Raw genomic sequence first — 22,029 nt, 5'->3', positions numbered from 1 at the left:
CCAAGATTAGTTTAATGATTGCTCTTGATTTGAAAGAAGGCATTGTATATTCAAGGTTAACTGGGCAACACATGATGACCTCAATAAGTGTAACGTGATGTGGACAGTGCAGGTTTATATCAGAGTGCTATTGACAGCAGATTTCTTGTTTAACATTAGCAGTACTTCCAGCATTGTAAATGACTATTTTGGAATACTAGGCAATCATTTCATGCAGAATTTCAATATACATGTATATTTAAACAAAAGCCAATATGCTTTACTGTTTCAGTGCGCTCTGATAAATGATTTGCTTAGTTGTACTATTACCTTAGACTTTTGAACAGAGTGTGAACTTATTTTGATGTGATCAGCAGCTGTGGAATGTGGTAATGAAGTTTTAATATTCAATCAGAGCAGCCTTTGTGCATGCTTATCTGCAAACCACGGTATCTGAGTGCCTGGCTGTTCTCATATATCAGTCAAAGTATCGAGCGAACTGCTCTTTACAAGGTCAAAGGAATTAGTCCATGTCACTTCTATTCGTTGAGAATACCTTCAGAGTAGAAATAAATGATGGCGTTTTGTTTGACAGATTATACAGTCAAAATATGTATAAACAACAAGTTCAATGCCCATTTAAAATAGTACAGAATAGCAGTATTTTGGCTCATCTAATGTACAACATTTCAAGATGTATAACAAGATCATTTTCCACAAAAGATCTTATTTTGTGGAAAACATATGTATATTACAGAGGATGTACAAAAAAATTATTGAGCATCCTTTTTAAAGAACTTGCTGGAGGAAGATGAAGAGATAGAGAAAAATTTAGAGGGGGCATTATAGGGGTAGAACAAGAGCTGAATATATCGCTATCAAAGGTGGAGCAATTAAAATGAGCAATGTCTGAATTGAAGGGGTTTGCATGTCTGAAGGAGAATGAAGTTGTCAGAACTAAGGGCATGAAAAAATTTTAAAACATGGGTGAGAATTTTAAAATCAAGGCTTTACTTATCCAGGAATGAATATGGGGTGGTGAGCAGAGGGCGATAGAAGAGCAATGGAAATTCAGATCTAGCAAAAGATCTTTTCCATACAATTTATAGAATAGAATGAGGAGTTAGAGCCATAAGAGCAATGAAATAGCTATGTCCAGAACCAACAAAGATGTGAGTAAGCAATGTATGAAGAAAGGTAGGGCTGAATTGGACAATTTAATAGAGGTAGAATTAAGCATTTTATCACTGTGTTATCCAAAATGCACTGTAGGATCCATTTTAACATCAGTAATTGTACAGTGCAATTTGGCCTCCTATAGTAGCCAGATGGATGGGAATGAAAAATAATCTTTTATAGTTTCATTATTTAACTGAAGAAAATTCAGATCCGCCCTGCGCAGAGTTAATGCGAGGAAAGCAGCTGGCACAGATGGAGTCACCGGGAGGATTCTTAAGGACTGCGCAGATCAACTAGCGGGAGTATTTACTACCATCTTCAACCTCTCGCTACTACAGTCTGTAGTCCCCACCTGCCTTAAGTCAACCACAATAATACCCATACCAAAGAAAAGTACAGTGAACTGCCTTAATGACTATCGCCCAGTTGCTCTAACTCCTATCAACATGAAATGTTTTGAGACTCATACTGTCTTATATTAAGTCTGCCATAACTGCTGACCTTGATAAATACCAGTTTGTGTATCGTGCAAACAGATCGACAGAGGATGCAGTCGTCACAGCTCTCCACACAGCCCTTACAAACCTGGATCAGGATAACACCTATGTAAGAATGCTGTTTGTGGACTACAGCTCAGCTGTTAATACAGTCATCCCCCACAAACTGGTGCAAAGATTAAGCAACCTGGGCCTTGGCAGTTCACTATGCTCATGGATACTGGATTTTCTGAGTAACATACCCCAAAGTGTCAGGATGGGAGAACAGACATCATCTACTCTCATCCTGAACACCGGTACCCACAGGGGTGTGTTCTCAGCCCCATCCTCTATTCTCTTTTCACCCATGACTGCTCTACCATTCACTCCACCAACACCATTGTCAAATTTGCTGACGATACCACCCTAATAGGTATCATATCAGACTGTGATGAGACAGCCTATAGGGAGGAGGTACAGCATTTGACAGAATGGTGTTGTCATAATAACCTGGACTTGAACATCACAAAAACAAAGAAGCTGATAGTAGACTTCAGGAAATCAAAGCGCGTCGAGCACTCTGCTCTGCACGTATACAGGAAAAAGGTGGAGAGAGTAGAGAGTTTCAAGTTCCTCGGCGTCCACATCTCGGCTGACCTCACCTGGACTGCCCATATCTCTTATCAAGTGGGGAAGGCCCAACAGAGGCTCTACTTCCTAAGGAAGCTAAAGCACGATCTCCTCCCTCATCACCTGCTGATCAACTTCTATCGGACAACTATAGAGAGCCTCCTGACGTATTGCTGTGCAGTGTGGTTTGCCAGCTGCACAGAACAGAACAGGAAGGACCTGCAGTGGGTGGTGAGGGTAGCAGAGCGGGTTATTGGCACAATATTACCCTCCCTCAGAGACATTTATACTGGCAGACTTCAAAAAAAGGCTACTTGTATTTCAAAGGATCCCACTCATCCTGGACATCACCTGTTTTCCCCTCTACCATCTGGGAAGAGATACAGAGCATTAAGGAAGAATACAAAGGGACTCCGTAACAGCTTCTACCCACAAGCAGTGAAATGTATAACACTCCCTTCCTTTCTCCTGCCCCCCTCCTAAGACGGCGGCAGCTAAATGCATCACACTTCCAGGAATGGCAGGTGTGTAATAGTCCTACCCCACCATCCATATATTATTAATTTTGGACTGCACTCCTGAGGTTTTAGAGTTTATTTTACGTATATATTCTTTGTCATGCTGCAAAACGTTGAGCTGCTAGACTGTGTTTCATTGCGCCATAACAATGACAATAAAGATATTCCCCTTCTTCTTCTTCTCCTCCTCCTCCTCCATCTCCATCTCCATCACCAGGTGCTTTGCAATTAAAACTTTGGAGGGGAATGTAGAGTTTTGATGAAATGAAGGTTGTAAGCAAACACATGGAAACAGAATCTTTTCTTGATATTAAACACAAGAAATACTGTAGATGCTGGCAATCCAGAATGATACACACAATATGGTGGAGAAATTTAGGAGGTCAGGCAGTATCTATGGAGAAGGATGAACAGTGGATGTCTCAAGGCGAGACTCTTCATCAGACTGGAAAGAAAGGAGGAAGAGGCCAGAGTACAAAGATGGGGGGAGGGAGGGGGGGAGAATGGATTCATTTGCAATTATGCCTTGATGCGTTTGGACAAATCTAGAGGGATATTCAGAGAAATAGTATGACCAAATAGGTTTACAATAGAAAGATTATATTTATGCAGATATATAAGATATTATTTTGTGTATCATTTTACTTCCAGGTATTCTGTCAAGGCTTCCATTCTAGAAATAAAATTGTTGAGAACTTCATGTTTGAGGGGGGAAGGGGAAGGTGTAAATTTGGATCTTTAATGGAGAAAGTCAGAAGTTGTACCTATGTCAGACCCTAAAGATGAAGTGACAGAATTAAAGAAATAAAACAATGTTATGGAACAAGTGATCTCTGTACTCCATTGTTTCACACTCTATCCTTGTCTGTGTGCAGGTGAATAAAGAATGTGTCCGGGGATTGTGGGCTGGCCAGCAGCAGGAACTGGTATTCCTGCGAAACCGCAACCCAGAACGAGGAAGCATCCAAAATGCAAAGCAAGCCTTAAGGAACATGATAAACTCTTCGTGTGATCAGCCAATTGGTTACCCAATTTATGTTTCTCCACTCACAACCTCCTACATCGACACACATGAACAGCTGAAAACTATCCTGGGGGGGCCCATAAGTATCACAAACATAAAGAATTTCATTGTGTCTACATGGCATAGGTAAATTTTTAACTTGTTAAAATACTTTTATTCAAGAAATAGAAACTCACTCAATGCATGTTGCCTAACTGGAAAAGTCTTTATTAATGGATACAGGAATCAGAAAACAGAAAAGGCATCCCATTGGTGTTGACTGTATTTATTTATGGAGATACAGTGTGGAATAGTCCTTTCCGGCCCTTTGAGCCACACTGCCCAGCAATCCCCGATTTAATTCAAGCCTAATCATGGGACAACTTACGATGACCAATTAATTTACCAACTGGTACGTCTTTGGACTATGGGAGGAAACTGGAGCACCCAGATGAAATCCACGTATAGTAGTAGTATGCAGCCGTCAATCCCAGGGGTTCTTGGGTTTGTACCTCTGGTGGACTGTGTCTCTCCAGGGCGCAAGCCTCAGAAGGAAGATTTGAAGAACTGACTGTAGCTCATGCGGTGGGTTTACCATCTCTACATCACTGATGTTGGCCAAGGGAAGGGCAAGCACTGATACAGTTCGGCACCAGTGTCATCGCAGAGGCTGCCAGAGTAAAGTTGTAAACAGCATCAAACTGCTTTAGGGACCCTGGCTCCAGATTTACTCCCGAAGCCTTTCCCAAGGGTGGGCATTACCGCAAGGCAGTGGAGGTTTAAAATCAAGTTTTCTTTCTCCTAGGCAGGCTGCTGTCCAAGCAAAGACAAGCCCCACCTGCCCAAATCAATTGGTTTTGAGTCGCCAGTGGTCCGCCTTTGCCCCTTCTCTTGTCAGTAGAAACAGTTCCACCAGGCCTAGTAACTAAGCCACACGTGAAGGCCAAGAGTTGGACTTGGTTGTCAGAGGCTGTTGGAGTCACAAACCACTTGGAGCACTTTATAGGTGGTGCGAGCTTATCCTCAGTACCACCCCTGGCTATGACAACCTTAGGAAATTTAATATATGGCATTCAAAATATGTAATACTGATGAGAAAAAGTAATTACTAAACATGGAGAAAGGAAACTAGTTCTGCTGTTCAAATAAACAAACATATGTATGTTTGACTTTTAAACTTAATATCATGGGAGCTTGTTTGTATGCACAGGTGCCCATAAGTTGGGTTATCTTAACTGAAAAATGGCCTGCAATGGGTTATCCACTGACTGGGACTAATTATGTTGCTCCTGTCTGCACTTACCAGTATGGTGCTTCTTGCAAATGGGTGTCATGATCTCCTTTAATAAAAATTTCAAGTAACCATAAATTCTAACAAGTTTTTAACTGTTCTATTCAGGCTATGGAAAGGATGTGGTGCTGGTTGTAACAGTGGTGGAAATATTGAGGATTCTGATGTGGGAGGAGTCTCCACTGCCAGTAATAATGTGACTGCTAATGAGTCCCAAAGTAGTACTTCCCATGGAGGCTCTGGACCAGTTGGATATGGATCTGGAGCAGGTCTTCAGCCGCCAGTTACATCTAACCCTCCCGTACTGGGTAAGGATACGGTAGTCTGTAATATAGTACGCTTCTTTTAAAGTCGTTCATAATTGTAATCAAAGCCCCATCAGTAAAAGCATACGTTCAGTGAGTCCAATATTAACATTATTGACAGTGATAAGGAATTCAGTTTCCTTATAGCCAATCGTAGATGGTTTAAGCAGGGATCTGTCAGAGGAAAGCAAACACTGGGTGTTTTTAAGGATTGTTACACTACAGTGGAATGTCAGAGGCCGATGTTACTTGACATAGTAAAAAATATCTATGGCAGAAATGAAACAGTTCTGCCTTGTTGTTCTGCTGGCTGATCCTTTAACTTATAACAACACAGGGCACCATTCAGCCCATCAAATCCACACAGCTCTCAGGGAAGCAATCTCATTAGTTCTGTTCCCTCTCTCCTTTATTTTGCCCTTGTATCCCTGAAAATCATTCTCTCAAACATACCGGTCAATTTCCCATTGATACTTTTCACTATTAATTACACTACGAGGGATTTAAATATGCTCACTGACGTGTCTTTGAGATGTGGGGATATGCAAGCTCTGCATAGCAGCTAAGGTCTAGATTGAACCGGAGTCCCAGCAGTTGTGAGACCTTAATCAGGCGTAATGTTTTCAATGGAGACTGATTTTACTGAGCTAGGATGCTTCGCATGTTTCACGTATAACTTTTCAACTTGGGTTGTAACTCTTTGACAGCAGTCTCTACTGAGACAACCTCTTTGTAGTTCTATCAAAACCTGGGATTAGCCTAACATTTTATACTCTCGTTCCATTAAAGATTTCCAATAAGTTTGGGTAAGGAAAAGAAACCTTGATAAATGTTTTCTTTGGGGCAAGCAGGAAATTTGTTTCATTTTGAAAGCAAATAAAGCCATTAAAGGCAGCCCTGTGATTACAAGAAGATTCTGTTCCTGAGAACGGTTCATAATTTTGTTTTAATGAATGGAAACAGTATGACAAGAGAATGAGCAGTCATGGGAAAAATGGGGCTGCCAGCCAACCCAAGTCAATGAGTGTGTTCAGTGCTCCCATCTTTGCTTAGTTTGACTCTCAGCCCCCAAAGTTGCAGCAGGTGGATGGAATGACACAGAAATGTCCAGTTTCCTCCAGGCAGTAGATTGCTGCGACCCTACAGAAGCAGGCAAATCCATCCCCATCCATCCCACTGGTCTACCAAATGTGTGTTTGTACGTACCGATGGCCATAAGTTTGGCATTCATAACCTGGGCAAGATGTAAATGTGATCTTCTGATCATCTATTTGGCAGCCTTATTATTATCACATTTCAGGTTACTCATAACCATACAGGAATGTGAATTAAGACACTATTCCAGCATGAGAATTCTTTGAAGTTATTTACTTCTAGAGTACTTATGAAAGATGGTAAATGTATTTCTTGTGTTATCAAATTTTCAATGTAATCTCGGATGGTCTGTGTTTTAGAAGATTCTACTTATGCTTGGTTACCACAGGGACTAGCCACAGCAGCCACTCAGTACAATCCAGCCTTGTCAGACATTCCCCCGCACGTGCCTCAGTTGCCAGCCAATCTTCATATCGTTACAACAGTCGCCACTCTTCCTTACGGACGTCTGCCACTGGCCTGGTACCATGCCGTCGTTCATCCACAAGTCAGTTATCATTGCGAAATCTGCCTAACTCAATCCAGTCTCGACTGTCTGTGATGAACCAGATAGAACCATCGAGTCAGATGGGTGCTCTGAGTATACAATGCGGTCTGCCTTCCTCCAGTAGTTCCAGCCAGAGTATTCCCATCTGCAAGCGCAACACACTAGCAGGACTTCTGGGAACAGAAGGTGTCCCCAGTGTAGACGTTCAGTCCGGCAGCAACTCAAGTACAACGTTCAACACGCCTGCCAAAAAAGATGGACCTAACTACAAAGTCCAGGTGCGTATACATGAACAGATAGTATGTCTTCTCCTTAATTTGGAAACAGTCTGCTACTGGATGTTGTAATTATTGTTGTGTTCTTCTGTTTGAATCTTGGAGTTCACCCATAAAACAATACTGAGTCAGTGCAAGCTGTGGAGCTTGGATCCAACTGAAAAGACTCAAAACAGTTTTGTTTAATTTGAGTGTATACTTACTTGTTTGTTGAGAGTCCAAAGGCTGGAAAGGGCTGTCTTTTGCATTATTAGCCTTTTAACAAATTCAAATTAGTACATCTATTATAACTGCAACTTGATATTAATGAGAACATATATTCAGTGTGTCCATAAAGCTCCATAAAATATCCTTTAAAAATCTCAGAGTAAAGGTGTAAGCTATACGTAGTATAGGGTACATCAAGATCTACCTCAATATTATACTCTCTTTCTATCTCTTCTAATTTGGGTAAATTTGCAACTTATCACAGGGCCTTCTGTGACTGAATTAGTATCTCTTCCTCTGTTTTGCTTTAGTCTAACAATTTATGCTGGAGTTTCTATCTGATTAGTTAGTGATATTATATGTTGGGAGCAGAGAGAGAGAGAGAAAGAGCATAGCAGTATACTGAAAAGATTTGTCTAAGCTATACTGTTGGTTTAGAGTATAGGTGTACAATTTGTTTACCTATTCAACTAAAACACTTCTTATACTTTTACTTCCATGACTTGGGTTTTATATGTATCTCGGACTTCTTAAAAATTGTATCTGAAAGATCTGGTTTTATTTCAGAGTATCACAAGTACATAACGTACTGTAAAATGTATGGTTTGCATTAACAACCAACACAGCCTAAAAGGATGTGCTGGGAGCATCCCACAAGTGGTGCCAACACAGCATGGCCACAATTGTTCTGCAGAACAGCACAGCCAACAACAACTACCACAACGAAACAAAATAAAACAACAACAAATAAGAGAAAATCTACAGATGCTGGAAATCCAAGCAACACACACAAAATGCTGGAGGAACTCAGCAGGCCAGGCAGCATCTATGGAAATGAGCACAATCGACATTTCAGCCTGAGACCCTTCCTACAGTTGACATTTCAATTCCTTGAAATGATCTGTAATTGATATTATGCTACATTTTACAATGTAGACAAACACTTGAAACGGAATCATGTCTTAAAGCAGATACAATTTGGATGGTATAATGGTTTATTCATTTTTATGTAAACTTTGTAAAATATCAGGGAAACAAACCTTAACTGTTTGTGAAAGAGTCAGAATTAAATTCATAAATGGAGTGCATTACTTGTGACTGGACTCTGAACTATTCTTAAATCAATCAGCTCCTATAGAGCTCAGTGTGAATCTTTGCGAAAGTTTAAATTCCCAAGGGTTCATTCATTATTTTGTTGAACTTGTATCAAATAATTACTAAAAGAAGCAGAAGATAGCCTCTCAAAGTAATAGGTCTGTGTTCTGTCCAGTACCCCTTTCAGCCATTTCCTTAGACAGGAACTATTGTTTGATGGTGAACCATAGAAGTTTTTCTACTGAGAGCTGCTGCAACTGGATTCAACAGTGGGACAAAGTTAAAAAGCTACTTTTATTTTAATCAAGTCCAAGAATTCCTGGCAGCAGCAGGGTCTCTTCATTTTTTTTTTGCCATTTGAACATTGTACTAAAAGTGGAATCTGGCAGCCAGTGTCCAGCACTCATCTGTACATTGTGCAACCCAGTTAAAGTAAAGGTGGCAAAGTGGTGCAGCTAGTTAAGCAGCTGCCTCACAGCACGAGTACTATCCTGGCCTTGGGTGCTGTCTGTGGGGTTTGTACATTCATCCTTAGACCATGTTGTTGACCACTGTGTTCTTCCCATATCTCAAAGATGTGCAAGTTGGTAGGTTAATTAGCCACTTTAAATTGTTCCTCATGACTGAATCAGAATCAGGTTTATTATCACTGGCTTGTGACCTGAAATTTGTTAACTTAGCAGCAGCAGTTCAATGCAATGCATAATATAGAAGAGAAAATAATAATAATAAATAAAATTGAAATAATAATTAATAAGTAATTCGATTACAGTATGCGTATATTGAATAGATTTTAAAAGTGCAAAAAAACAGAAATACTGTATATTTAAAAAGCGAGATAGTGTCCAAGGGTTCAATGGAGAATAAAAATAATTAATATAGAATATTTGGGTGGTTGATGGTTGGCACAAACTTGGTGAGATGAAGGTCCCATTTCCGTGCTGCATGAGTATGTGACTTTGTCACTTTCCACCTGCAGTCCACCAATTTAGTTCTCATCTGGTGATTTCATGCATCATGGACTTGTGAATTCCTGGATGAGGGTTCTAGAGTGTTTAGACGTTGTGTGCTGTCTTCCCACATTTTCTAATTGCAAGCAGATCTATCCTTCAGATAATTTCAAGCTAGCCATACTAAGGTCCAAAACCAGCATAAGCCTTTTCTTATGTCCCATGAACAGCATAATACTTTTGAGTGAGTTGATTTGTCATGAGATAAAGTATATCACACACAAGTCTTATGTTTTGTAACTCCAAAGGGTAAAATGAGTCTACCTTCTTTTTACTTTTTAGCGAGGCATGCATGGCGACATAATGACATATGCTAATCACATACTTTTACATATAACCCCATAATGATCTATGTAAACAACATAGAATGCTTAATCAAACAATATATTTACTGTATTACTCAAATATTACTGAAATATTAAATACATAAAAACAAGCAATATTTTGTCCACTGCATCCAGGAAAATATTAAATTCTGGTGAATTGTCAATAGTCATTAAATTAAATCCTATGAATTGTAGATTTTGTGAAGTTTAATTCTGTTGACATTGATTTGTTTTACTTCCAAGAAAATTGTTTTATATTTCACACATCACAAATCATAATTGCGTAGCACAGAGAGCTGCTGAGCTGCATTCTGTGCCGTAGTCATTGGGTAGTGTGTCTTAATGATTTAAAACACAGTATGCTTTGGAATTTTAGTGAACAAAGTAAAAACCAACAAAAAGCATATCTGTGCTGATGGCTGGAAACCACAGCAAAAATTAAAGTTTAGCCTATTCAAAATCAGCATAAAATTTAGAATGAAATATTCTTATGAATACATACTCAGTGAAATCCTAAATGCTATGAAGCCACTTACAATGGAAGATCCTAATAAGCTTGGAAATTGAAAATGCTGATTGTAGCAATGACATTTATAAATGCACTGCACACACTGCACATCAATTTTCTGTTCCAAGTAATTTGCTGGTTAGTGATATCTGTGTCGACCCCCCCCCCCCCCCCGGATACTTGCAGATAATCGATACTGGTCAAATCATGGAAGCCATCAATATATCCAAGAGGAGAGAACTGCACTGGCCAGATGAAGGAATCAGAATGCGAGCAGGTCGAATCAGCTGGAAAGACTGGAATCCTCGGGAGGGCATGGAAGGCTATGTAAGTTACATTGTCTATCAGTATTTTCTCTATTGAAGCACCAAAATTGCAATCACAGTCAGAGGCCAGAATGAATATTTTTTGAAAGATTTAGTACAGAGCAGGACAGTGAGGTTGAGATATAATCTGACATTTGTAGAAAGGCTGAGGCAGCAGTCTAGTATAGCTAAATAAGAATGGTCAATTACTAATAAAAAGATTTGAGACTTGATTGAAACAATACATCGTGGAACCAACTGAAGGTTCAAAGGAACATCTAAACAAGCCTTGATGCATTTTGGAAACAAGTTCTGTGGACTGATGAAGTTAAAATAGAACTTTTTGGCTGCAGTGAGCAAAGGTATGTTTGAAGAAAAAAGAATGCAGAATTTCATGAAAAGAACCCCTCTCCAACTGTTACGCACCGGGGTTTTTCGATCATGCTTTGGGCTTGTGTTGCAGCCAGTGGCACGGGGAACATATCACTGGTAGAGCGAAGAATGAATTCAATTAAATACCAGCAAATTCTGGAAGCAAACATCACACCATCTGTAAAAAAAAAAACGAAGATGAAAAGAGGATGGCTTCTACAACAGGATAATGAACCTAAACACACCTCAAAATCCACAATGGACTACCTCAAGAAGCGCAAGCTGAAGATTTTGCCATGGCCCTTACAGTCCCCTGACCTAAACATCATCGAGAATCTGTTGATAGACCTCAAAAGAGCAGTGCATGCAAGACGGCCCAAGAATCTCACAGAACTAGAAGCCTTTTGCAAGGAAGAATGGGCAAAAATCCCCCAAACAAGAATTGAAAGACTCTTAGCTGGCTACAGAAAGCATTTGCAAGCTGTGATACTTGCTAAAGGGGGTGTTACTAAGTACTGACCATGCAGGGTACCCAAATTTTTGCTTTGGGCCCTTTTCCTTTTTTGTTATTTTGAAACTGTAAAAGATGGAAATAAAGAAGTTTTCTTACTTAAAATATTAAAGAAATGTGTCAGCTTTAACTTTATGCCCTTTGGAAATCAGGTCATCTTTTACTCGCTTAGCTATTCACAGTAACAGAAATTTTGACAGAAACTTTCGCATGGCACTCTGTGTGTGTGTGTGTGTATGTGTGTGTGTGTGTGTGTGTGTGTGTGTATTTATATATTGCTTCAAAGAAAAAAAAATTCATGACATATGCCAGTGATATTAAACGATATTCTGATTCTGGAACAGTGTTAGATGACTAAAAGACAATAAATTTAAGATTACTATTGAAAAACAGGATGATAGAAAACTGAAAATGATAGATATTACATTCAAAGCAGTTGTAAAGATGATGTTGCAATCTATAAGTACAAGTACAGAGTACATTTATTATCACAGTACATATGCAGATAACATCCCTGGGATTCGTCTTCCCACAGATAGCCATGAAACAAAGAAAGACCATGGAATCTATTCAAAGAAAACATCAAACACCCAACGTGCAGAAAAAAGCAACAGATCATGCAAACAGCAAAAAATGAGCCCAAAAAAACGCAATATAAAACATCAAACCACAAAGTCTTTGAAACAGTTCAGTTCAATTTAGTGCTGTGTCATTCATTGACTGCAGGTTGCAGAGCCAGGCCGCCACGATCAAAATGCACAAAATAGCAATTTAAAAGAAGGAGTAATTAGAAACACAACATAACATGAACTACAGAGACCAATCAACAAACTGCATCGATTAAACCATCAAGCGAGAGGCAGTGTGAGACCGGTCAAACACAAGCATCTTCCACCGGGAGCAGTGAGCCAGAGCGAGAGAGAAGACCAATCAAATGCAGTCGTGCGGCACTCTACCCCTGCTCGCCTTCCATTCTCGTCCATGTAGACTTCATTCTTGCTCAACACTTTCAGCGGTGAGATTAGTGAGAAATGGAGTTTTTCATGGGCCCACACCCCATCTCTAGGCTTCTTGGCCTCCAGGCTGCACACTCTGCTCGAAACCTCACTGAACTCTCTTGGAGGCAGCAAAGCACCTGATTGCTCAGTCGGACCAAAAACACACCGTCAAAATGTAAATCACAGGTTCCAATAGTAACAGAATCATATTTGAAAGAAGTAAAAGAAATAGTTTTGTGAATTGTCTTCAGCATCCAGCAGCGTCATCTAGAAATCATTCTTAGTGTCTGTAGAAAGAATATTGAGATTAACAAGATTAAATCATTTCTGAGGAGATTATCATCAGATGTAGTGCAATTGGATTTTCAAAAGCATTTGATAGAGGTTTTCAAAAATGGTTGAGATTATTTATAGACTTTCTGATAATAAATAATTGAAAAAAATTAAGTGTAAAGAAGGTACAATATCTACAAAGATTAAGGAAGCAGCCAAGAAACTATCATATGGTATCTAATATGAGGATACTAACTTTGCAGGAAGAAAAAGCTATTTTTCTATGATGGGAAACTAGCAAATGTAATTGTACATGGGTTCCCACTTAGTGCTACCATTAAGCAATGGTTAATTACAGTGCTCTTCATCCTCTCATCTGAACAGTCACAGATACATGTCCCCATACACTTTTAACAAAGAGCATCCACTGGATTTGCATGCTATAGTTTAATCTGTCATAATCGCTGCCCTCTGCTACCACTCTCCTGCCAAGTATTACCCACACTTAGTGTGGAGAAAATGCTTGTGTGGAGTAATGTTGGGTCAGCTGGGGCGAGTGGCTGCTCAGATGCATGGTGAATGCAGACCACCCAGATCCTACAGTCCAACTGTTTTGTTGGAAATCAGTTTCATTTTCTATGGCTGGCGATTTCTCTTTGGTAACTAGTTCAATGGAGAGGAAGAGATAGCAGCTTCCAACACATGCAATAAAATGGTCTGGGCACACAGTCACAGGTCTTCATTGGCAGCCATTTCACACACAACCATGCACTCATTGTTGGGAGAACACAAGCACACACAGACATTCGCATCATGTTTCTGGTAGGTAGCAAGAAAGTCAGCCTCTTCACATTAAACAGTGGCTGATTTGTTATTGTAGGAGCACCAATTGAAGGCAATGGTTCACACTGTATTTAAAAAAAACTGCTGCAATAGCCCCATTGTATTGATTCCATTAGCACCATCATCCCACAAATGTATTCTGCATGCTAACTGAGATACCAGAATGCAGGGCATTTAAATTGCTGAAAGAAAATTTGTAGAAACAGCAAGCATTTAGTAAATATTTGTTTATGTAAGGCACAAATAGAAGCAGGTGTAGGCTTCCTAGCCCTACAGCCTGCTGAACCTCTGCCTCAAGTCCACTTTCCCAGCTAATGCCCTCGATTTACAAAACTCTTGCAATTTCAGCCTTGAAATGTACTAAAATGCTGAATAACTGCAACCTGCTAAGGTAGCATATTCCAGAAGTTTACAATCCTTACAGAGAAGAAATTTCTCCTTGTCTCAGTGCTAATTGAATCACTCATTATTCTGAATGAAGCTAGGCCCATTCAATACTCTCCAGTTAGAAGAGACAACAACCTGGAACCTACCCTATCAGGCCTTCTCAGATAATGATTGTTTATTCTTTTACAGCAAGGGTTCCCAACCTGGGGTCCACGGAACCCTTGCTTAATGGTATTGGTCCATGTCATAAAAAAGGTTGGGAGCCCCTGTTCTACAGTATGAATAAGCCAATGAATTGACAACTCGATTCTATTTCTGCTCCTAGAACAGGGGTTCCCAAACCTTTTTATGCCATGGACCCCTACCATTAAATGAGGGATCCATGGTGTCAATTGATCTTTCATTTAATGGTAGGGGATCCATAACATATAAAAGGTTGGGAACCCCTGTCCTAGAATATCCTCCCCATTTCCTTAATATTACACTGATGTACCAGCATTGAAACTTTTCCAGAACAGGATTAGAAATCAATCTTGTGATTCCAAAATAAGTATTTCTATTGACCTGTTGAGTTGTGGGTTTCCAACCTCAGGTGGTAGATAAATGAGAGCAAATCTCCCTGAACTGTCTTATCAATGCTACCAGCATTTAGACCTGATTATTTTAAAAACTCACTGCAGTCTCTTTTGTTAGAAGTTTCATTCCTGTGATTTTTCAGATTTAGAGTTGTTTCTTATGATTTGTCCCTCTTTCCGTTAATTCAAAATCACTTGACGGATACCTGCCAACTTTGATAACTTAAGAACACGGGACATTGTATGGTGAAAATTGGCTACTCTAGCATGTGCAGGTTTTTCCACTGAGTTTCAATCTGTGTCACTATTATTTACATCTCCTCATTTCTGCAATCATACTGCAAGTACTTACTAGATGAAGGTATACAATAACTGAGCCACTGTAGAGGGAGATGGTAGGTCAGGATTACAAAGGTTCCCTGGGATGTTGTTTTGTTGCACAATATAGGTCAGATTAATTCTGAAGCCTGTGCCTTGATCTAGGTCTAAGTGTTAATGCTTATGTAAGAAAAACTATTGAGCATTAAACATCTAGTAACATTTTCATGATGAGAAAGAAAACAAATGATTTGGTTTTCTGTTAAGTCTATGGCTAATTTCAAAGTGGGCGCAATAGGATAGTTGTCCATCATCATCATCATCGTTATATTACGTGGACGTTCATGGTCTATAACCATGATTGTTCTTGGCAAATTTTTCTACAGAAGGGGTTTGCCATTGCTTTCTCCTGGGCAGTGTCCTTACAAGATGGCTGTGACCCCAGCCATTATCAATACTCTTCAGAGATTGTCTGCCTGACGTCAGTGATAACCAGGACTTGTGATATACACCAGTTGTTCATATGACCATCTACCATCTGCTCCCTTGGCTTCACATGACCCGAAGCCAGGTTGGGGGGGGGGGGGGGAGGGGAGGCTAAGCAGGTGCTACAGGTCTTTATTCTTTGGAGCGCAGAAGGTTGAGGGGGGACTTGATAGAAGTGTTTAAAATTATGAGGGGAATTGATGGAGTTGACGTGGGTAGGCTTTTTCCATTGAGAATGGGGGAAGATTCAAACAAGAGGACATGAGTTGAGAGTTAAAGGGCAAAAGTTTAGGGGTAACATGAGGGGGAATTTCTTCACTCAGAGAGTGGTAGCTGTGTGGAACGAGCTTCCAGCAGAAGTGGTTGAGGCAGGTTCGATGTTGTCGTTTAAAGTTAAATTGGATACATATATGGACAGGAAAGGAATGGAGGGTTATGGGCTGAGTGCAAGTCGGTGGGACTAGGTGAGAGTAAGAGTTCGGCACAGACTAGAAGGGCCGAGATGGCCTGTTTCCGTGCTGTAATGGTTATGTGGTTACACCTTGTCCAAGGGTGACCAACAGGCTAGCAGAGAGGAGTGCCTTACATGTCCTTTTGTAGAGACGTTATTTCCACTCCGCCACCCTGATAGTTGTCCACTGATTATTGAAAAAGCACAACATGGAGAAGTAGAAAAAAATCTAAACATGGTCTTCAATTGTATATTGAATTAATAAAGTATATTATAGAAATAAAAAACATTGCATTGTATTGATTTTTATGAAATGTTTACTATTTCATATTTTCTTAATTGAAGACTTACTTTCTCCATTTCCAGGTGATTCACCGTTGGGTGCCTTGCAGCAGAGAGCCTAGTAGCAGGTCCCATATAGACAAGACTATCCTGCTCGTCCAGATTGAAGACAAATATGTTCCTATCATTGAGACTGGGGTCCTAGAACTGGGAGCTGAAGTTTGAAATACTTGCACGTGATGGAGACCAGAGTAAATCTCACCATGCTGACCTGTGTTCCAAATATATTTCTGCAACAGCTGGAGGTGGGAAAGATGATTCATAACCTAATTCCTTGCAGTCAAAAGCTTTGAAGGATGTTGCTTTGTCACATCTCAAATGAAGTGAAAGGAAAACTGCATTGAAGCAGAACTCTTGATTCAAAAATATAATTTGTCTTTTCTAAATTAAACATTTTAAAAATTCTATGCATCTCATATGCTTTAAAGAACATGTTATAAGTTGTAAGTAGATTTTATTGAATATTTTGTTTGTATTTATTTATTTGCCAATACTGAGAATGCCATAGTTTCATACAGTGCACGTTTAAACTCTTTAAAGAAGTTTTTTGAGGTTATTGATGGGTTATACTTCTGTTGACCATACAAAAGAACTATCATTTCACTACTATCTCATTCCTTCTGAGTCATGACTGTGTTAAAGACAACTGCACTAATTAACAACAAATGCACTAAATATTCTGAGGTTACTCAGAGCTTTTTATTTATATAAATGCCATTATATTTTAAAATGCCTTTCAGGATGAGAACTTTAATCATCGACTCATGTCATGCTACAATCTCACCTCTTTTTTTTCTTTTGACTTGAAATTTTTATTTGTTTTCAATAGAACCTGTAAACAGTTGTACAAGTTTTTTGATATTTATTACTGTGAACTTTTTGCGTTATATAATCTTTCGTTTCTGTGTATTCAGGGAAAGAAATTTTAAGATAAAGTTAAGTGGGTTCAGCAGTAGGTTTGCTGGACTGATTTGCAAAATGACTGGATACAGTTAACTGTTTCCTCGCAGGCCGTGCAATTTAAACCCCTCCCCTCTGTATCAAAGCAACAGCCACAACAAAACATATATGAAAGGGGTTGGGTGCTTACTTGTATGTATACACAAAACTTGTAAATAATGTAGTTGATGTTTAAATAAAGATGACAGAAACATAAGTGATTTTTTGGAAGTGTACTGCATCTGAAACTAAATACAGTATTGAAATTATGGTCAATGAACGCAATTTTATAATAAAGCAATTCCTTCTTGATGCAAGAATTTTGCCTCCTATTTAAGCTACATTTGTTTCTTTTCCTCCAGTCCTAACATTGGGTCATTCTCAGCCAATCATATCTTTAAAGAATACTTATTAGCAATATCACTTAAAATAATTGAAATATTTGCCTCTATTATAATAGTAATATTAGTTAAATGGCTAAATATTGGCAATGACAGTCTCTTATTACAACTTTGGTCTGAACAGCTTTATATCAGAAGTGAAATGAGGCCTAAAGCTATGTGGTCTTAGTGAAACTGCAGCTGATCAGTATCAAACAAGTCAATGGAAAATAAGTATTATTTCAATGGTTCAATTTAATGTTAGAGAATGTATACAGTATAAAACCTGAAATCCTTGCTCTTTGCAGACATCCACATCCACAAAACAAAGAGGGGAAAAAACCCTGAAGAATGAATGACAGACAACATTAGAACCCCACCCAAAGCCCCCTCCCCCTCCCTCACAGAAGCTGTAGCAAAGCATCAACCCTCCACCCTCTCCCCTTACTTACTCCTGAAGAAAGCATCAGCACCCCCCACCACCATCCACCATGCAGGTAATAGCAAGCCCCCAGAGACCATGATCTATAGTCCATCAAAAACTACTGTTCATCTCAACACCTTCAGCATCCCACAGGTCCTCTCTCTCTCACTAACGAGGGAGAGAGAGATACCTCTCCTGCAAAATCGAGGGGGGAGGCTAACTCCTCATTGTTGCGATGTTTCAGTCTGCAGTTTCGCTTATGTCAAGATCCGCTGACTCGAGAATCAGCAGCAAACTAATTCTCGTCGTAGAGAGAGCGTGATCGCTCGAGTGGTGAGGCCTCCCAACAGCCTCAGCTGTCCCAATGTTCTGGTCTCCCATGAGGCTTCAGTTGGTGATATTGGTGAGGAACCAGGTCGTCCACCAGGCCGCACCCCGGAGGCGCACATCTTCCAAGCTGCTCCTAGAGATCCCAAAACACAGGCTGCTCAGTGGGTTCTGAAGAGTTAAAACCCACCATCCGTAAAGAACACATATCATAGTCCTGGCAGCAATACCTTCTGTGTGATTGTGATGACTAAGAATAAACTGATGGAGCAATGACTCTCTGGATCAGATATGTCCCTTTTTTATGGACTAGACAAATCTAAGAACTGTCCACTCAGCAATTCTGGATAAAGATAATTGCTAAGTGTGTTAGTATGGACACTGATAGGCTGCAAAACTGGGCTGAGAAGTGGCAGATGGAGTTAAACCCAGATAGGTGTGAGATGGTTCTATTTTGGTAGGTAAAATATGATGGCAGAATATAGTATTAATGGTAAGACTCCTGGCAGTGTGGAGGATCAGAGAGATCTTGGGATCTGAGTCCATAGGACACTCAAAGCTGCTGCGCAGTTTGACTCTGTGGTTAAGAAAGCATATGGTGCATTGGCCTTCATTAATTGTGGGATTGAGTTTGAGAGCCGATAAGTGGTGTTGTGGCTGTATGGGAACCTGGTCAGACCCCACTTAGAGTGCTGTGCACGGTTCTGGTTGCCTCACTACAGGAAGGATGTGGAAACCATAGAAAGGGTGCAGAGGAGATTTACAAGGATATTGCCTGGACTGGGGGGCATGCCTTATGAGAATAGGTTGAGTGAACTCGGCCTTTTCTCCTTGGAGTGACGGAGGATGAGAGGTGACTGATAGAGGTGTGTGTGTGTATGTATGTGTGTGTGTGTGTGTATATATATATATATATAATATAATAGGTAATAGATAATAGGTGCAGGATTAGGCCATTTGGCCGAGCCAGCACCGCCATTCACTGTGATCATGGCTGATCATCCACAATCAGTATCCAGTTCCTGCCTTATTCCCATAATCTTTGATTCCGCTATCTTTAAGAGCTCTATCCATCTCTTTCTTGAAAGCATCCAGAGCCTTGGCCTCCACAGCCTTCTGGGGCAGAACATTCCATATATCCACCACTCTCTGGGTGAAAAAGTTTTTCTTCAACTCCGTTCTAAATGGCCTGCCCCTTAACTGTGACCTCTGGTTCTGGACTCACCCATCAGCGGGAACATGCTTCCTGCCTCCAGCATGTCCAATCCCTTAATAATCTTATATGTTTCAATAAGATCCCCTCTCAGCCTTCTAAATTCCAGAGTATACAAGCGCAGAAGCTCCAATCTTTCGACATATGGTAGTCCCGCCATCCTGGGAATTAACCTTGTGAACCTACGCTGCACTTCCTCAACAGCAAGAATGTCCTTCCTCAAATTTGGAGACCAAAACTGCACACAGTACTCCAGGTGTGGTCTCACCAGGGCCCTGTACAGCTGCAGAAGGACCTCTTTGCTCTTATACTCAATTCCCCTTGTTATGAAGGCCAGCATTCCATTAGCTTTTTTCACTGCCTGCTGTACTTGCATGCTTGCTTTCAGTGACTGATGTACAAGAACACCTAGATCTCGTTGTACTTCCCCTTTTCCTAACTTGACTCTATTTAGATAATCTGCCTTCCTGTCCTTACTACCAAAGTGGATAACCTCACATTTATCCACATTAAACTGCATCTGCCATGCATCTGCCCACTCACCCAGCCTGGCCAAGTCACCCTGCATTCTCATAACATCCTCCTCACATTTCACACTGCCACCCAGCTTTGTGTCACCGGCAAATTTGCTAATGTTACTTTTAATTCCCTCAACTAAATCATTAATATATATTGTAAACAGCTGCGGTCCCAGCACTGAACCCTGCGGTACCCCGCTGGTCACCGCCTGCCTTTCATTAATCGCTACTTTTTGTTTTCTGTCAGCCAACCAATTTTCAATCCATGTCTGTACTCTGCCCCCAATACCATGTGCCCTAAGTTTACCCACTAATCTCCTATGTGGGACTTTATCAAAGGCTTTCTGAAAGTCCAGGTACACTACATCCACTGGCTCTCCCTTGTCCATTTTCATAGTTACATCCTCAAAAAATTCTAGAAGATTAATCAAGCATGATTTCCTCTTCATAAATCCATACTGACTCAGACCGATCCTGTTACTGCTATCCAGATGTGTCGTAATTTCATCTTTTATAATTGACTCCAGCATCTTTCCCACCACCGACGTCAGGCTAACTGGTCTATAATTCCCTGTTTTCTCTCTTCCCTCCTTCTTGAAGAGAGGGACAACATTAGCCACCCTCCAATCCACAGGAACTGATCCTGAATCTATAGAACATTGGAAAATGATTACCAATGCATCCACGATTTCTAAAACCACCTCCTTAAGTACCCTGGGATGCAGACCATCAGGTCCCGGGGACTTATCAGCCTTCAGACCCAACAGCCTATCCAACACCATTTCCTGCCTAATATAAATTTCCTTCAGTTCATCCATTACCCTAGGTCCTTTGGCCACTATTATATTTGGGAGATTGTTTGTGTCTTCCCTAGTGAAGACAGATCCAAATTACCTGTTCAACTCGTCTGCTATTTCCTTGTTCACCATCATAAATTCACCCATTACTGTCTTCAAGGGCCCAATTTTGGTCTTAACTATTTTTTTCCTTTTCACATACCTAAAGAAGCTTTTACTATCCTCCTTTATATTCTTGGCTAGTTTACCTTCGTACCTCATTTTTTCTCCGCGTATTGCCTTTTTAGTTACCTTCTGTTGCTCTTTAAAAGTTTCCCAATCCTCCGGCTTCCCACTCGTCTTTGCTATGTTATATGAAGATGAGAGGCATTTATTGTGTGGATAGTCAGAGGTTTTTTCCCAGGGCTGAAATGGCTAGCACGGGGGGAGCCGAGTTTTAGGGTGCTTGGGAGTAGGTACAGAGGAGATGTCAGGGGTAAGTTTTTTACGCAGAGAGTGGTGAGTGCATGGAATGGGCTTCCGGCGATGGTGGTGGAGGCGGATACAATAGGGTCTTTTAAGAGACTCCTGGACAGGTACATGGACAGAGGGAGAAATTGTACAATCGGTTGAAGGAAGAGATTCTCAAGCGAAGCTTTGTGTTAAAAATCAGGAACAAGAAAGCCATAAAGTAGACAAACACAAGGATAAGAATTATTGAGTCAGGCTGTGTCAGGACATTAGTAAACACAATGATGGATGAGTGTAAAATTCCACGTAACAGAATTTAGATAAAACCAAAATTGATGAAGTTGGGGATAAGGTCAGAAGAGCTTTCAAATATTCAGCCTTTCAGGGATTGAGACATGATGGATTAGTGTTGGGGATTGTAATTTCCACGTGGACCATGATAACAGTTCCTTGGTCAGGGTTGCTGAGGGACATCATATCCATGAAAAGGGCCTAAGATTGTGATTCTTGATCAATCTAGGTGCAAGAATAAATACAATTGCAGGAAACACTCTACTATGAATGGGAATAATGCAGAAAATTTCTTCAAACAGTACAATAGATAAAAGAGACGCTTGAAGTTTGTTTAGTAAATGGTATTAAAACAAGGGGTTTGGAAAATGAATAAAGCAAGCTC

At 40.3% G+C, this 22,029-nt stretch overlaps 1 protein-coding gene across 6 annotated transcripts in view; it reads left to right on the top strand.

Moving 5' to 3' along the window:
- pcnx1 (pecanex 1) overlaps positions 1–17,551 on the top strand; it is a 253,752-nt gene extending 236,201 nt beyond the window's left edge. For 5 of the 6 annotated variants that reach the window (XM_072265724.1, XM_072265689.1, XM_072265683.1 and 2 more), the window contains 5 exons: positions 3,658–3,932; positions 5,185–5,384; positions 6,865–7,301; positions 10,631–10,771; positions 16,330–17,551. In XM_072265724.1, coding sequence (XP_072121825.1) covers positions 3,658–3,932; positions 5,185–5,384; positions 6,865–7,301; positions 10,631–10,771; positions 16,330–16,470 — 1,194 coding nt within the window. In that variant the 3' untranslated portion in view covers positions 16,471–17,551. The other variant, XM_072265705.1, reaches the window with a different exon arrangement.
- The last annotated feature ends 4,478 nt before the right edge of the window (positions 17,552–22,029 follow it).

Source organism: Mobula birostris, chromosome 1, assembly GCF_030028105.1.
Source record: "Mobula birostris isolate sMobBir1 chromosome 1, sMobBir1.hap1, whole genome shotgun sequence".
Lineage (NCBI taxonomy): Eukaryota > Metazoa > Chordata > Chondrichthyes > Myliobatiformes > Myliobatidae > Mobula > Mobula birostris.
This window is presented reverse-complemented; position numbering and strand designations above follow the sequence as displayed.